General features: G+C 43.8%; 1 protein-coding gene across 4 annotated transcripts in view; it reads left to right on the forward strand.

The window, feature by feature from the left end:
* CREB5 (cAMP responsive element binding protein 5) overlaps positions 1 to 18,771 on the forward strand; it is a 613,433-nt gene that overhangs the window by 399,136 nt on the left and 195,526 nt on the right. The window contains exon 1 of one of the 4 annotated variants that reach the window (XM_073677918.1): positions 6,273 to 6,394. The exons of the other annotated variants lie outside the window; for them this stretch is intronic. Within the exon in view, the coding sequence (XP_073534019.1) occupies positions 6,384 to 6,394 (11 nt within the window). The 5' untranslated portion in view covers positions 6,273 to 6,383. Of the gene's footprint in view, positions 1 to 6,272; positions 6,395 to 18,771 lie in introns of those variants that run through there. 4 annotated transcript variants of the gene reach the window in all.

Below are 18,771 nucleotides of genomic sequence, written 5' to 3' on the forward strand. Positions count from 1 at the left end.
TAATCCTAATGTGCATCAACAGTGAATGCATAAAAACATATCATTGTAGTAATAATACTAATACTGTTATAATAAGAACATAATGATATATGAAAAGAAAATAAATAAGACATTAAACAAGTAGCAGAAAACAAAATAAAGCAGATTGCTGTAATTGTGTCAATGTGTAATAACTGAAAAAGAGAAAAATGTGTAAACTGATGAATGTTACTTCAAGATGAGTTTTTAGGTGAGAGGCATTTTTATATGAAGTAGGAAGGCATTACATTTAATAAGGCATTGTCAATAATCGCTTTATTACAATATCCTGAATAACTATGCTTGTATTGCAATGAGAGAACATTTACAACCCCAATTCCAAAAAAGTTGGGATGCTGTATAAAATGTAGAGAAAAACAGAATGTAATGATGTGGAAATCCCTTATAGCCATACTTTATTCACAATAGACCACATATCAGAAGGTGAAAATGAGACATTTTTCCATTTCATATGAAAAATTTAACTAATTGAGAAACTGATGGCAGCTACACATCTCAAAAAGTTGGTACAGGGCCATATCTACCAGAGTGTAGTATCCATTCTTTTTACAACAGCCTGTAAATGTCCATCAATTGATGGAGTTTTGGGACAGGAGTGTTGTCCCATTCTTCTCTAATGCAGGATTCTAGCTGCTCACTAGTCTTCTTTGCCGGATTTTTCGTTTCATAATGCGTCAAATGTTTTCTATTGGTGAAAGGTCTGGACTACAGGCAGCCATTTAATCACCCAAACTCTTCTTCTGTAAAGCCATGGTATTGTGATGGATGTAGTAAGTGGTTTAGTATTGTTTTGCTGAAATATGCAAGGCCTTTCCTGAAAAAGATGTTCTGTGGATAGAGCATATGTTGTTCTAAAACCTCAATGTATTGCTCAGCATTGATAGTGCCTTTCAAGATGTGTAAGCTGCCAGTGTCATAGGCACTAGTGTAACCCCATATCATCAGAGATGTATGGTTTTGAACTGGGCACTGATAAAAAACTGGATGGTCTCTTTACTCTTGAGTCTGCAGGACACGGCGTCTGTGGTTTCCATGAAGAATTTAAAAATTTGATTCAGCTGACCTTAAAACATTTTTCCATTTTGTCTCAGTCTATTTTAGGCTATGTGCCCACGATGCAGAAATGCTCAGGATTTTTTCCTGAGTGTTTCTGCATCTCCCTGGCAGAAAAAAACGCATGGAGCGTTGTTCACTGACATTTCCGCATGCGGATTGACAACCACTTTCCAAGCGATTAGCATCACTTGGAAAGTGCTTGTGACAACTAGGTCACACTATATAAATGCATGCAAACAGCATGGATTTATATAGTGTGACCCGAGAGAATGTCAAAAAATAAAAATATACTTACCCTCTGATGGCCCCCGGTGTCTTGCTTCCCTCCGTTCTCCCTTGCCGGCAACGGTACACTGAAGGACCTGCCGACGTCAGCGTCGTGTGGCCCGTCACATGACTGTGACGTCAGCGCAGGTCCTTTAGTCCATCGTGAACTGCCGGCATGAAAGGAGGAGCTCACCGCGGGCCGCCAGAAGGTAAGTATATATTTATTTTTTATTTTATTCTTTTTTTTTACAGGTTCTGTGGTACCCGGGTCCGGAGGAGAGTCTCCTCTTCTCTAGACCTGGGTACCATCCGCACATTAGAACGCATGGAATGCACATCTACATATACAGTGATGCGTAATCCATGCGTTCCAATGCAAGTCAATGGCGGCGAAAACGCAGCTCTTCCGCAAAATAATTGGTAGTGCTGCGTTTTTTTCCGCAATGATAATCCGCAGCGGAAATTTCCGCAGCATGTGCACAGCACATGCGGATTATCATTGGGGAACATGACAGGCCTCTACCATGCATTTTTTAAGCGTTTCTGCAGCGTTTTTACCGCTGCGGAAACGCTTAAAAAACGCATAGTGGGCACACAGCCTTAAATTAGCTTTTGCCCAGAGAAGACAGAAGTGTTTCTGAATCATGTTGATATATGGCTTCTTCTTTGCATGATAGAACTTTAATTTTCATTAGTGGATTTTACGTGTTCACAGACAATGATTTCTGAAAGTATTCCTGAGCTCATGCAATGATTTGCACAACTGAATCATGCCTGTTTATTGTAATGCAACCTGAGTGCCAGTAGACCATGAGCATCCAATACTGACCATCAGCCTTGTCACTTGTGCACATGGATTTTTCTGAAATCTCTGAATCTTCTGATGATATTTTGTACTGTAGATGGTGAAATATTCAAAGTCTTTGAAATTTTACATTGAGAAACATTTTTCTGAAATTGTTCAACAATTTTTAGATGCAGTTTTTCACACATTGGTAAATCTGAATAGCTTTGCCTCTGAGAGACTCTGCCTCTCTATCATGCTCTTTTTATACAGTCATGTGACTTGAAAATTGACCCACTAGATGTTTTCCATTAGAACCACTTACCTTTTCAGTCTTTTGTTAACCCTATCCCAACTTTTTTGAGCTGTTTTGCTGCTGTCAATTTTTCAATGAGTTCTTTTTTTTTCAAATTAAATGGAAATATGTCTAACTTTCAACTTCTGATCTGTGTTCTGTTGTGAATAAAATATGGCTATAAGTGATTTCCAAATCATTGTTTCTGGTTGTCTTTACTTTTTACCCAGGGTCCCCATATTTTTTGGGATAGGGGTTGTACATCTACCATTTTGTGTTTTTTATTTTCAATGTTGTTGTTTTGGAGTAATTTTTCTAATTACTGATAAATATTGTGGCTTTGTGTTGATTACTTTAAAGAAAAACTGCTTCAATATGGTACCCAGTGGTTTGGTTATCCTAATAAATTATCATCATCTACATATTACTAGGGATGAGCGAACCCGAACTTTAAAGTTCAGGGTTCATACCAGATAGCTAGTGTCTGGTGCCGAACTCCGAACACAGACTTTTTTCCAGAAGTCCGTTTTACTGTTCTAATTCAGTGCTGAATAAAGTTTGTTGAAAGGCTGCAGCACAGCCAATCAGCAAGCTTTTAGGCTGTGGGCATTTCCTCAGCCATCACAGCTATGCCATATATTGGCATGGCTGTGATTGGCTGAGCCACCCATAATAGGCCTGTATAACCGCCGGATCATGGATGGTGCTACCATTGTGCTTTGACTAGCATTGGGTCAATGTAAAATAAATAAATAATAAAAAAAAAAGACATGGGGTCCCCCCTATTTTTAATAACCAGCCATGGGAAAGCAGACAGCTGTGAGCTGATCTTATTATGCTGGGATGCTGGGAATGGGCCAATATTCATGGACCTTCCAAGCCTATTAATATCAGCCCCCAGCTGTCTGCTTTACCTTTGCTGGGAACCCTAAAAAAAATGATGTGGGTCCCCTCTATTTTTTATAACCAGCTAAGGCAAAGCAGACAGCTAGGGGCTGATATTATTAGGCTAGGATGGTCCATGGATATTGGCCCCTTCCCAGCCTAATAAAACCATCCCTCAGCTGCCCCAGAAATGGCGCATCCATTAGATGCGCCAATTCTGGCGCTTAGCTTTGGCTTTTCCTGATTGCCCTGGTGCGGTGGCAAGTGGGGTAATTGTTTTTGGGGTTGATGTCAGCTGTGTAATGTCAGCTGGCATCAAGCCCAGGGATTAGTAATGGAGCGGTTTCTATCAGACACACTTATTACTAACCCCATATTTAAAAATAAAAATACATAGGAAAAAAAAGTTTATTTGAATAAAAACTCCCCCACACATTCCCTGGTTTACCCGTTCATTATTAAAAAATAATCCCTGCAGCTCCGACGTAATTATTTGTGGTTTACCACGACTTCTCCTGCAACCTATGGAGCGTCGGTTACTCGTGGTCATGTCTCATGAGCAATGATGTCAGTAACGATATCGCCCATGAGACATGACCAGGTGTGACCTATGGAGCTGTGGCTCCACAGGTCACTCCTGGTCATGTCTCATGGTTTAAGACTTCAATAATGTCATCACCCGTGAGACATGATTGGGAGTGACCTATGGAGCATCATTCTCAGAACGACGCTCCATAGCTTGCAGGAGAGAATAGCTGGACGCCGTGGGAACCACAATGGATTATGTCGGAGCTGCTGTGATAAAATGGGTAAACCAGGGAATGTTATTCATATAAACTTTTTTTTCCTCTGTGTGAGTCTTTCTATTTTTACATATGGGGTTAGAAGCCTCTCCATTACATCAACCCCAAAAACTATTACCTCAATTGCCCCATAACAGGACAATTGGGAAGAGCCGAGGCTAAGCGCCAGAATTGGCTCATTTAATGGATGCGCCATTTCTGGGGCAGCTGAGGGCTGGTCTTATTACGCTGGGAAGGGGCAAATATCCATTGACCTTTCAAGCCTATTAAGATCAGCCCCCTTCTGTCTGCTTTGCCTTAAATGGTTATTAAAATTAGGGGGACCCCAAATCATTTTTTTTAGGGTCACCCCATTTTTAATAATCAACAAAGGCAAAGGAAACAGCTGAGGTTTGATATTAATAGTCTAGGAAGGTCCATGGATATTGGCCCCTTCCTAGCATAATAGACCAGCTCACAGCTGTCTGCTTTCCCTTCGCTGGTTATTAAAAATAAGGGGACCCCGCATTGTTATTTTTCATTTATTTATTAACAAGTACAGCACTTTCTTTTAAGTAATTTCCATATCCATATTTGTTTGCAGTACAATTTTCCTGCTCTTACTTCCATTTTGCTTGCTTTTGCAGCCCCCTAGCCCTTACTATGAACATTTTTAAGCCATTTTACAGCATCAAAGTTCGGGTCCCCATTGGCTTCTGGGGGGTTCGGGTTCGGAGTCAAGTTCAGGTCAAGTTTTTGTACCCGATCCAAACTTTGAACTTAAGTTTGGCTGAACCTGATGAACCCGAACATCCATGGGCCCGCTCATTCCTACAATATTATCATAAATTACTTTACCTTAGAATTTCTTGTTGTAAACTCCTAATTCAGCACTTATTGACCCAGGTTATGGGAGTTTGGTAGATTTATATTAACTAATATAATAATTACACCTACCTATTTAAAAAAACTTAAAAATACATGTATTTATTATATATTTGTTTTACATTTTTGAAAGATTTATACAATGTCGTAGATACTTGTTTTACAGCTTTGTGTTAACAAAGTCAAATCACAATGAAAATTTAAATTGTAATAAAAAAAGTTTGCAATACTACAGTTTTATGAACTCTTCTTGCTGTCAGGGAATGGAGCCTCATAGTATGGTCAATTGAGCTTTTAGATGAAAACAGGGATTTTTTCCATTTATCAATTATCTTGAAGCAAAAAGTTAACTTTTCATCACACAATGAAAGTGCATTATTTAAATACAGCTCAGAGAACTCTTCTAGGCTGGGGCCACACGGCTACCTTGGTCATGACATCGGTCGCATGGATCTAGATCACTCTATGCCGCTGCTACAACGCAGCAGGTGATTGTGGTCACTTTGCAACTTACAAGAAAGTTGCAAAAAGTTGGAAACAGTTTGATTTTTGCACCTTTCTGGTGGTAGTACCTTACATGTGACCTGTAGTGCCAATCTTAAGCCTATTTATCACTCTAAATGTAAAATTTTAAATAAAGTAAAATAATCTTATTTTTTAACTGATGGCCTTTCAATAGAGTACTAATAATAAAAAAAATAAAAAATAACTATGTGACAAATATTCAAAGTAAGCCTATATGTGACATTGATTAAAAAAATAACTATGTGACAAATATTTAAAGTAAGCCTATATGTGACATTGATTAAAAAATAACTATGTGACAAATATTCAAAGTAAGCCTATATGTGACATTGATTAAAAAAATAACTATGTGACAAATATTTAAAGTAAGCCTATATGTGACATTGACAGTAGTAACCTTCATCATGATTCGCAGGCTGATGGTCACTTCTCAAGCTGTTTGCAGGTGTAAATATACAAATCTCCTTCCTATAGAATTGACTTTCTTAATGTGATGCTTTTGACAGCTGTTTGGCTTTTGTGGCACTGTTTCGTCTAATGTTTATCTAGTTTCCAATGGCAATTGCACCACCAAGTTTGGAACTTCGCCTTGGGCTGTTTTGGTTACGTTGAAGTTTTTTTCGTTGCAGCTCTGCCAGAATTAAATGGTGACTTCACCAGCACTGAGCTAAAATGAGAAGGAGGGGTGGTGTGTGCACTGAGAGAGAGTGAGAGAGAGGGCCAGAGCATTACATCACCATCTGGAGGGGAATCAAATGGGAAGGATATGACTCACACAGGCTAGTTAAGCTTTGGCTCTGGTTCTACATACACTCATTCCAGGGCTCTCGTGTTCTGCTCCTCAGCAGGGAATACAGAATCAGTGATGTCCATGAGGTTAGTTGCTCATTTTTCTTTTTTTTTTTCATTTATGAATATTTTTCTTGTATAGTTGAGAACATGCCTATGTATGCGCCGTATGCCTCCAGTGACATTTCTGTGGGCACTTTGTAAGGAGTTTCTTTATTGTTGAAGGACAGAAGCAGCAGGAGGAGGAGGTAGAGCGTTGACTGAGCAGCACAGCGTAGAAGTTGTACATTCCAACCAAGAGATGAGTAGTCATTAGTGGGTTAATGAGAAGGGACCAATGCTTAGTAAGTGATGTAATGTTGGCTTCCTAGCCCAGTTAAGTAATGTGAGAGTGAAAAGGGTCAGAGTTACAAAGTAGTTACCTGTTCTCCTGGGGGCTATAGTTTATTATCAGTATGAAGAACATGAACTGGCTTTAGCCTGCCATCACTAATTATTCACAGACTCCTTCTTTTATCTGTTATAAGGAAAAGCCAGGTTATACTGTTGGTTTGGAAAAAAAAAGATTGGGGATGTTATCACAGCTGCAAATTATTTTCTGCCACAATTGGAAAGATTAAATAGTTGAGAAAGCTGTGCACCTTCTCCGAAAGTCAAGGAGGGGGAGAAGGTGAAAGTTTAACTAGTTAATTAGAAAATGACCTTTCTGCAAAAGATTTAGCGATCATTTGTATTTATTGGACGGAGCCTCAATTCACCAGAGACATCCTGAGAGTGCGCTAATCTTACAGTGACAATGCGATCTCGAGTTTCCACTCTCGGATTGCTTTACAGTTCCTCCATTATAATCTTGGAATTTAGTTTTCACAAACTGAGAAGGAACTTTTCTTCTGCAAAACAATGACTCACCTGAGTAGTAAACAGCAGCCAGCAATACACATTGTACACTTCTATTACTATACTATCAGTGCGCAGTCTAGGTACTAATTTGGTGGCTGGTATTTAATTCATGCAGACGTAATCTGCTATAATCCCTATTTGACTATTAAAACAATTATCACCGGTGACGCCAATCCATTCCATGAATGGGAATAATGGAAATTATTAACATGTGTTGGAGAATGAGGAAGTCATTTTGTATACTTAATCAATGTACAGATTGAACATAACTGAGATGGTCAGTTGTAGTCGCATCTCGTTGTGACGTAATCTACTATATTATCAAAATTCGGAAAGTTATAAGTGGTGCAACTCCGGAGAATTAACTGCTCTGCTATATCTATAGAAATGAACAGGTTAAGCTCTAGATGTGCTATATAAAACCTGTTGTAACTGGCAGGAGGACAATCCTGTGTCTTGTTTCTTTCTTGTTGATCAGGTTCTTTCTTTTTTTTTTTCTGTACTTTTCAACAGTTTGGTATAAGGAAATCAGTGTAAAAATGTCATTTAAAGAGAATTCGCAGCAGTTCACAGCAAATCTGGGCTTGGTGGGAAATACAATGAAGTGGTTTCTACAGACAGTGGCTGAATTCCTTGAAGCTCATCTGTGAGATGTCTTGTTGGCCTGACAAGAGCACAACTTGTAGAGAAGGAAGTGTATTGATTGACAGATAGGCAAGTGCCTCATTCATTGCTCACGATTCTGCTGGCAGGGTCACTGTCATGGCACTGTCTGCTGCAGAAACCTGTTCAGATGCACTGGAAACAGATACAAAGTGTAAGATACAAAAGTCCTTGGACTAATACATGTGCTACAGTCATTTTCTTGTATCGTACATTGATAGGAATATCTTAAGGTCTTGACATTCTAAGTGTAAATGACTATAATCATCAGATACAGCAGAATTAAGACTTGTCAAAATTCCAGACTTGTAGTATTCTAGATCCACTCGTTGATTCACAAGTGAATGTGTTTAATTTCAATGAACATTCTACTGTATGAAATTGTTATAATACAGCTGTGCATAAAAAGTATAAGCCCCCATGGTGGGTATATGGTGCATTTTTCCGCTTTATATTTGCATGTACAAAAAAAAAAACGCAGCGTATTCAGGTTTCAGCAAACTTGATGAGATTTACATCAATCTCATTATTTTTTATTGCTGTGAATTTTATTTGCAGATTTTCCCCACAGCCTTTAAATGAGGCGCAGATAAAAAACGAATATGCATTGATATTGCGCTTCCACTGCAATAAAAATGCAGTAAAAATCCGCACACGCCTTTACCTATAAGGTTTTACCAAAGTTACAGGAAGTTTCAAAAGTAAACTAGTTTTAATTAAAACTTCATCTATCAAAAAAGGACGCAGCAGAAAAAAAACATTTATGTAAAACAACACAAGTAACCTAAACGAGCTCAGTAGTGCAGAAATTGCTGCTGAAAATCTGCAGCATAAAAAACATGCCCCATGGTAACTTAGCCTAAAATTATACCTGGAACATAAAGTGTCACAAGAATATAAGTCACATGGTGTATTATTGGTAATACTCTGTAGTAATAGATTCAAAAAGAAAAAATATATATAAAATTCTAATAAATATTAATCAAAACAAGAAGAAAAAAGAGGAATACAGACGTAGTTCATTCATTGTTTGGGGTTTATATTCCTTCTCTTGACAAAAGCACTGAGAAATATGGTGTCCCTTGATAAAATTATTATACCTTGTAAATGGGGATTGTGTATTGCTGGGGGATTATTAATTGGTCATGAATATGCTCTGTAAGACTTTTAGAAATGTATAGAATATGCTGTAAATACAAATAAAATACTAAATTGTAGCAAAGACGAATCCTGGCATAAACCCAACACACTTCTAATTAGGCATTAAATAAATAATAATAATAATCTTTATTTTTATATAGCGCTAACATATTCCACAGCGCTTTACACAGATTATCATCGCTGTCCCCATTGGGGCTCACAATGTACATTCCCTATCAGTATATCTACAGGTTCATTTTACATATAATATTCTCATAAGAAAATGGACTACGTAATAGAAGAGTATTTAAATAATAAAATCTATAAAAATTCTGTATTATTGAATGACAGCAGTATATAATATGTCTGTATTTATATATATATTATATATATATATATATATATATATATATATATATATATATATACGTATGTATATACATAGCCACTTTGCTTTTAATCCCCGAACTTGTGATTTAGATAACATATAGGAATAAAAATATCATACGGTATATAGTTGGATATATAATAGTTTGTTAAAAGCCCAGATTTTTCATTTACTTCATATTAACGCAGGGAATTTTTTTTTAATGTTTTGAAAAATAGTGATATGAAGCCTAAGAAATATTAAGTTAGGATATATTGTTAATAAGAATTTCCTGCAATGTTTGTAAGTGTGGTTTATTGTAGGGGGAGGCTAGAAATCCCTTTATTTTCCTTTATAGTCCATGTAGCGACGGAACCTATCCCTTAATGACCATAATAGACTTAAAATACACACTCGCCAGACAATTTAAATTAATAATAAAAATCTGCTAAAATCATAAGTCCTGGAAACTTTTACGAGCATTTCAAATGTGTTCTTTGTTAGCACGTGAATGAAATCTCCACTACAAGTACTGTACACTTCATGTATCTATTGCACTGAATGGAGTGTGAAAGTAGACATGTGTTGGAGGTTGTTTAACAACCCATTAAACTTAAGGCTGACTGCTTACAAGGCTTCATTATTTTTTTCTTTTCTGAAGGTTACAAAAAAGTTCTACACAAGTCGCATATACTGATGTAGCCGAGTTAATTAGTCATATATGGCAGAACGTAGTTTATCGTAGCGTTAGCCCAAGCACATCATCTTACCATCCTACCGAGGACGCAGGCCTAACGATCTAAACAATAAACTCAGCTCTGCTACATTTAAAGTGAGCTGAATATTCTATTAACTTTCCAGATTTTACAATTAAGATTTATATGACATTTAATCATTTTACTTATACGTTAAACTATTTATACAACATACTTTTTATTATATATAAAGAGTTATGGCTGAATCATTTTATGAGCAGCGCCTACCCATTTACTATACAAAAAAATGTAGATTTTGTTTAATAAACTTCCCGGACGTTATTTCTAGTATTACTTTATAACCAAGCATTTGTTTGGATACGTCATACAGGATTTCCAGTAGTAAAATACTTGGTTGCATTCAAGCAATACATAAAACAGTGGAGGCATGCCTGTAATGTGCACTGTACACACTATACCTAGAAGACCGGTCAGCTGAGGTCACAAGCTCTGGGTAAGCCGTCCTGAGCAGAATAATGTATACAAGGGGTTTCCTTACATTTCCTTCCTTTTTTTTCATGAATTGTTCATCTTTTGCTTTGAAGACGAGTAGCCCCCAATATTACCGGTAATCATTCTCTTGTTATGGATTTCCATCCTCCTTTTCCAAACTTCTGCAAGACAAGTTCATATTCAGTTTCATGCTACAACTTGTCATAGTTCATTGTTGTACATATACAACTAGCACTGGTCTTGGCCAATTTTGCTCCAAGATACCATATCTGTTCCTCACGTGGTTGCACCAACATTGTGCCTAGAACAAACCACAAGTGTATGCCTTCAAAGGGGTTGTGTGCTTTGGATAATCCCTTCTTATTAGGCCATGTGTACATGGTGTCACGTACAGTGTAGGAAAGACAAAGTGCAACATGAAGGGATGAGGGGGAGGGAGTCCAAACACTAAGGAAAGAGGGGGTGGAGACCTCCTAGTCTGATCTGATATCACCCTGTCTTCCCTACCGTCCCTATATTGGTTTCTCACCAATCGCCGATCAGGAACCTAAAATGTTGTATCTCCCTAGAGCTAGGCCCTGGCGAGGGAATGGGGGATGAGTGCTAGTCAGTCCCCACTAACAACTAAAGACAGCAAGGGGAGACAGACACAGGGGAAGTAACTTAGCTTGAGCCGACTTCAGAGAGATTACACACACGGCCTCTTAGCACCAGAGAGGAAGTTTGCAACAGATCCAAGTCTTCGCAAGGGGTCATGTGAATATCACTGGCACCTGCCAGTAGCAACAAGTATTTAAACGCATAGGCCAGGGTGTCAATTAGCAGGAAAGAGGTAGCCTCTGGGTGCTAGAGTGAGACAGATGTAAAAAGGTGTCTGTAATGCCAAATGAAGAGATCTTGGCGACTGTCTGTCATATCTGACACACCCGTGACACATGGTCCATGTAAACGTAACATGCTCGAATCATAATACTCTGCCCATCCCCCAGGTTTCCTGACCTGAATTACCTGCCTCCTATAAGCCTCTGCGGCAGTTCGCTCAGGTCAGGAGACTCAGCAGTCAGATTGAAGCACAGACCATGTTTCATGAACGTGTGAAACCTGCCTATGAAGTGTCTCGGGAAAATAAAGTAATCACATGGTTTCCTGCAGCTGGAATTACAGTGATCACATGTGTGTGGGAGCACCTAAAAAGTGATCATTTGCGTTGCAGCACTACTACAGGTCAAACGGAACGTTACATGGTGCACCTTTCACAATACTCTTCGTTTAATATCTGGTCCTCCAGAAAGAGAAGGAATTTGATTTTTCTATTTTTCTGTTCTGTGCGCCATCTAATTACAAGAGGATACAAATGAGAATGTCCCCCATCATTAACTCTGGCTGCCAAAATCAGGTACTTGACAGTGAGTTTTTTAACCCTTTTCACAGTTATACACAACTCTTTACCAGGGGTGGACAGAGACAGAATTGGGTCCGATGTGCCAGAACAAGTATATGATCCCTTTGCAGTCCAATAACTCATCATAACGTACAATTCCACTTGCTTTAGCGGTGGAAGTGGGCCTCTTTATCTCTTGGGTCCCTGATTATACCAATGATATGTCTGCCTTGGCTCTGTACACAATATGTACACAATAAGCCACCAGAAATTAACACACACCACATAAATAAGTTCAAAATGCATAAAGGTTCCAATAAGTAGAAACCTGGTCTTGCAGATAATTTTTTTCAGATACCCCACTAGGGTAAGGCGTGCAGTGCCACCGTATTCACAATTATCTCACCAACAGACATCGCAACATATGTGACCATATGAAAAGAGGAAGCGGTAGAAGGTCACCAATGACAAATAATAGTAATGTGACTAATGACTAATTCTCTAGGACTAGGGAGTGTATTGAGGCCGTGATGATCTTGCATATTGCTAATTGTTAATGCATTCTGATATAGTCATGATATAGTCCTAGTGTTACAATAGACCGCACATGGATGTGTAGCACCCTGAGGACTCGGCTGCTACAGGGGTATTGCACCTCGACCCAGATGTGTGGTATTCCACTCCCGGGTAAGGATGGAGTGTGGGACTGAGCTCAGTAGGCTGCATGCACTACATACATCCCATTTCCGGGGGACAGAACTACGGTACTCCCACCAAGTAAATGTGCAGGTACGACAGCGTCTGTCCCTGGCTGGAGTGGGAGGGGGGGTGGAACATCCCAGTAGTGTAGGGGCAGATAGGGGGAGTACTCTGAGTAAAGCTAGGAGCTCATTGGGTGCTAGTCACCTGGGCTCACACATAGAGGGAGTATATATGGTGGGCACCATCTTAGGAACAGGGTCAGAGAGCCTGAGGAGAAGCTGAGGGAGAGCTCAGCCAGGAGGGCTGACAGGGAGCTGTGGCTCCGGCTGGGCCCAGCTCCAGGGCCAAGCCTGCAGTGAAGAGAGAGGAGGAAGAAAGGCCCAGAGAAACAGAGACAGAGGGAACCCTAAGATCCCAGAATTAAGCCAAAAGGGTGAAGGGTTGGCAGAAAAGGGCACCGGATCCCAAGCTGGCAGAGGCAGAAGTAACCCTTAACCAGGAACCGGAGGTCGTGGTCAAGTTTTGCCACGACCCTCACCAAATCCACCAGAAAGGCACACCAAGTATAGGGTCAGGGAACCCAGAGGAGGTTTGACCACCAAGAGACCCGAGGGAGCCGGACAAAGGTGGATCCCTGGTGGGAACTGCCAGAGACAGAGAGAGAGAAGGGAGCTCAGGACCACACTCCGGAACTGCCTGGGGGTTAGCCGAGTCCAGGACCTGGTGGACGCAGCACGGCTCGGGTGGTCACTCAAGGCCAGAGTGACTGAGAGAACACCAGTGAGTAAAAACCCTGAAACTGCATCTCCTGACTCTGACTCTTCTTACTGCACCGTCACAACCCTCATCATCTACACCTGCTGCCCTGAGGCCATACCCCTCCCGTTGGGGGTTATACCACCACGCTGCACATCCTTATACACCTGGCCTCAGTGGACTGTTCTGCAGCGGCGGCTTCAAAGCCGCACTCAACGGGTGGCGTAGTCGATCAAGTTAACATCTACTGCCATAGACTGCCGCTCAGTTTGACTCCCTGGGCACGGACCGGGTCACCGCCACGAGACTACTACCCCCATCTGATCCGGCTCCGGGTAAGCCCCCGTGCGCGCGATGCCGCACGACACAGCAGGCCCAGGGGCGCGTCAACTTTTGGCGTAGTCGGCAGGATAACGTGCCCGCAACCACCGGGTACTGCGTGCCTGAAGAAAAGTTCATATTTACCGTAAAAAGAAGTCTCCCGCCAATTCCGGAGGGTCCCCGCCATCGGACGCCATCTCGGATCGTTTCCCGCCGTTTGCCCGCCATCTGCAGTCTTTTCCCGCCATCCACAGAGTTTCCCGCCATTGGGAAGCGGTTCCCGCCATCTGAGAAGATTTCCCGCCCTGGCAGAGCGGACGCCATTATGGGCGTGCCAGAGGGTGGCAAGAGGCCACCTCCCATCGTGGGCCAGGACCAAGAATGGCGCCAAAAACGAAGACCGCCCCCACCAGCAGAGACTGCAATGATTGAGATGTCCATCAGCGTGGGGGGTCTGCCCCTGGAACTGACAATCACCAAGTTGCCCCAGGACCGCCCTCAAGGGGGGCGGATACAGGACAAAACAGAGAAGATGGGTGCAGCCTGGGGGAGTCTGGAGAAGCCGTACCCGGAGATGGAGGGAGAGTCAGGCAGCACCGACCCTGTGGTCAGGAGCCTGTTGCAAGCTACCACTCCACAAGACCTGGTGGAGATCCTGGCACAGCTCCCCCGAGACCGGGAGCGTGCACAGACCGCGCTGGAGGGCCTCGCACGGAGGATGGCCCAGGTGCAGCGAGAAACGCTGACGGAGTGGAGCCGGGAGATGGCCCAGCAGGCTGGAACCCGCCAGCGAAGCACACCACCCGCAACGAGGAGCACGCCTGCCCCTGAAGAGGATGCAGAAGGGACGGAGGCCGGAGACGACGCCGCAGAGGGAGCTGAAGAGACGGAGGCAAGTAAAGGGGACGTCACTACCCCAAGCCCGGCCACCGTAAGCCTACCCCCGCTCCCCGTCGCAGAGCCCGAAATCCCACCGATCGTGCCCGTTGCCGCACCGCTACCGCTCCAGACTAGGCCTCAAGCAGGAGCCGCGGCCACGCCTCTTGTGACGTCACGCGCCTCAACCCTGAGCGCGGCCAAGCAGGAGACGCCACCGGCCTGGTCGCAGGGCCGAGTACCCCCGGGCGCCGCAGTACCAACAGTGCCCTCTGCCGAGCCACCGGCCTGGTCGCAAAGTCAAGTACACCCGGGCGCCGCCGTCTTCACGGTGCCCTTCACCTTCAGGGTGCCCCAGGCCTGGTCGCAAGGCCTGGTGAACCCGGGCGCCGCTACCACCACCGCGCCCTCAACCTCCACAGTGCCGCACCTGGGTGAAGACTTGTTAGCCCAGCATATTTGCCCGGATGGGCAGCCCTTTGAGTGGTCACCGGAGTACTACCATCCCCGACTCCGGAAAGAAAGACCCCTGGATGAGCCCCTGATCCCGGCTCCGGCGCCCGCCAAGATCACCCCACTCTCGTTGGAGGAAGCGCAGTTTGCGTGGGACCCCACTGGAGGAGACCTCATCGGGTTCACTCAAGAGACCCGGGCGGCCGCAGCCCAGCGAGCAGAGTGCTGCCGGCAGCAATTAGAGGTTTTCGACCGGGAACGACGAGAGAGGCGGGTCCGCGAGGAGCGGCTGCAAGTGCAAAGTGCAGAACAGAAGAGCCGGACCCGACGGAACCCCCGTGCAGCCCACGGTCCCCGTGCCACCGGGACTGTAATTAAATTCCAACTGCAGCATGGTTGGGGCTTCATCCGGGATCACCGCACCCCCGGCGACGTCTTCGTGACCCGCAGGGATGTCGAGTCCCACCTGCCGGAGGGACACAGAGGTCGTGACCTATACCTGGGTGATGAGGTCACCTTTACCCGGCACCAATGTGCCAAAGGACCCTATGCCCTTCATGTACACCGGTTGACGGAGGAAGAGCTGAGGTGTCAGGAGGAGCAAGAGGACCCGGACGGGTCTAAAGAATACAGGGAGGAAGCATCAGGAGGACGCCGTTATTAGAGTACGGTAAAAAAGAACTGTACATAGTTACCCGTAAGGGTATAAGAACTGCTGCTAATTTAAATATGTTCCCCGTTGGGACAAGTGTGAACTTAAACCCGTGTGTCCCCTATCCCTTAACAGGCTGAGGACTGTGAGCAGCCATTCCCCTATTCCCCACTGGCCGAGGACTGAGAGCGGCCACCTCCCCTTGTATATAGTTGCGCTTTCTAAGGCGCCCCCTACTGGTTTTATAGGAAAACTGTTTTTTCTTGAACTGACTGTTGTACTTCTACCTGGTCACAAGCGCACAGTGGCCAGTAACTCGAAGAACATTATTATGAAAGAGTTTTATATGAAAGAAAAAGTTTATCTTGTTTAAATCTGATAATGTTTAATGTTTGATATGTTCTTGTATGTTTTGAAAAAAAAAATTGTATGTTTTTGGATATCTTATTCTTTTACAGCCCGAGGACGTGCTGTGATTTACCAGGGGGGAATGTAGCACCCTGAGGACTCGGCTGCTACAGGGGTATTGCACCTCGACCCAGATGTGTGGTATTCCACTCCCGGGTAAGGATGGAGTGTGGGACTGAGCTCAGTAGGCTGCATGCACTACATACATCCCATTTCCGGGGGACAGAACTACGGTACTCCCACCAAGTAAATGTGCAGGTACGACAGCGTCTGTCCCTGGCTGGAGTGGGAGGGGGGGTGGAACATCCCAGTAGTGTAGGGGCAGATAGGGGGAGTACTCTTGGTAAAGCTAGGAGCTCATTGGGTGCTAGTCACCTGGGCTCACACATAGAGGGAGTATATATGGTGGGCACCATCTTAGGAACAGGGTCAGAGAGCCTGAGGAGAAGCTGAGGGAGAGCTCAGCCAGGAGGGCTGACAGGGAGCTGTGGCTCCGGCTGGGCCCAGCTCCAGGGCCAAGCCTGCAGTGAAGAGAGAGGAGGAAGAAAGGCCCAGAGAAGCAGAGACAGAGGGAACCCTAAGATCCCAGAATTAAGCCAAAAGGGTGAAGGGTTGGCAGAAAAGGGCACCGGATCCCAAGCTGGCAGAGGCAGAAGTAACCCTTAACCAGGAACCGGAGGTCGTGGTCAAGTTTTGCCACGACCCTCACCAAATCCACCAGAAAGGCACACCAAGTATAGGGTCAGGGAACCCAGAGGAGGTTTGACCACCAAGAGATCCGAGGGAGCCGGCCAAAGGTGGATCCCTGGTGGGAACGGCCAGAGACAGAGAGAGAGAAGGGAGCTCAGGACCACGCTCCGGAACTGTCTGGGGGTTAGCCGAGTCCAGGACCTGGTGGACGCAGCACGGCTCGGGTGGTCACTCAAGGCCAGAGTGACTGAGAGAACACCAGTGAGTAAAAACCCTGAAACTGCATCTCCTGACTCTAACTCTTCTTACTGCACCGTCACAACCCTCATCATCTACACCTGCTGCCCTGAGGCCATACCCCTCCCGTTGGGGGTTATACCACCACGCTGCACATCCTTATACACCTGGCCTCAGTGGACTGTTCTGCAGCGGCGGCTTCAAAGCCGCACTCAACGGGTGGCGTAGTCGATCAAGTTAACATCTACTGCCATAGACTGCCGCTCAGTTTGACTCCCTGGGCACGGACCGGGTCACCGCCACGAGACTACTACCCCCATCTGATCCGGCTCCGGGTAAGCCCCCGTGCGCGCGATGCCGCACGACACAGCAGGCCCAGGGGCGCGTCAGATGCAGCATGGATGGCATTCATGGGCTGACTGCTAGAAATGCAGACATTCTTTAGAAAAGAAGCGTTTAGTATTCAAATCGGACCAAAGTAGAACATGTCTCCATTTTTGGGGTCATCCATCTAGCTATTAACTTCAATGAGACAAATAAAGTCTAAAATATGAAACTTTCTCCTGTTTAAACCGAAGAAAAGTTGGCACCCTGTCCTCCTTGATTGAGGAATTGTATTCCGAAACGCGTCAGATGGTTTGATATCTTTTCTACTGTCATTTTTGCACGCGTAACTTTAATAAAGAATTGATTCTAGGAGGACGGAGTGATGACTTTTCTTCTGTTTGGATTTTACCTTCATGCCTGCTCAGGCTGCCGTGCACCCGGGATGTTATCTATACAGGTGTCGTGAGCTGTCCCATTAGCTGTTCGATTTCTCCTCTGTTTGACTATCTTCCATCAATGTCCATTTTTTGTTGTTGGACAGAATAGTTTGGTTGCGTGCTCTATTGTTGCTGACAAAAAAAAGCATTGATTCTGATAGAAAGGAGGTCAAACCGGACAAATTCAATGTAAGGCTTCATTTGTCTCATTGAAAGCAATGACTGCTTTAAGGGAACATCTGAATAGTAGCTGTTACAGAGCTTTTGACCATCCTGGTTTCTATATGGGTGTTAAAAGTGGTCCGATTCTTTCAGGCTGAGTACTCGGCATCATATAGTGTCAGATCCAGGAAGGGGTTGTCATGTAGTGTACGTATGTGGTCAGCTTGTGATGTGATGACCTTGGTATGGTTTCAAATAACTAAATAATGTGGCACCTCACCAGTCTGATGAAACCAATCAGAGTATCGCAGTTAGCCTGTGGTCACATGAGCTATGAGTCTCTCTTTTGAGAGACTCGGATGGTTATGGTAATGACACTTGGCTCGGTCATCTTACTGTGATACGATGCTCTTGCATGAAAGAACCATATCACAGGTGCGGAGGAGGTAGAGAATTTAATTTCTCCATCTTCTCCATTCTCTGTGCCCACGTAAATTAGACTGCACTCAGATGACATTCGAGTGCAGTCCGATGCTTCATACACACCCATAGGCTTAAATGGGTTCACGTGATCCGATTTTCGCAGTCAAATCACATGCTGCGATTTTTTTTCTCAGCATGAGAAAAAAACTGCCCCATAGTATAACATTGGGTAGAGTGCTATTTGATCAAACATCGACCAATGTATTCGCTTGTGTGAACGAGCCCTTATTTTGTGCGCTCAGCAGATACGCATGGTTGTCTGGATAGCCCAGCACTAGTAGTGTGTATTACTACATCATTG

Source organism: Phyllobates terribilis, unplaced genomic scaffold (assembly GCF_046119375.1).
Source record: "Phyllobates terribilis strain yellow unplaced genomic scaffold, ASM4611937v1 Scaffold_4__5_contigs__length_816908805, whole genome shotgun sequence".
NCBI lineage: Eukaryota > Metazoa > Chordata > Amphibia > Anura > Dendrobatidae > Phyllobates > Phyllobates terribilis.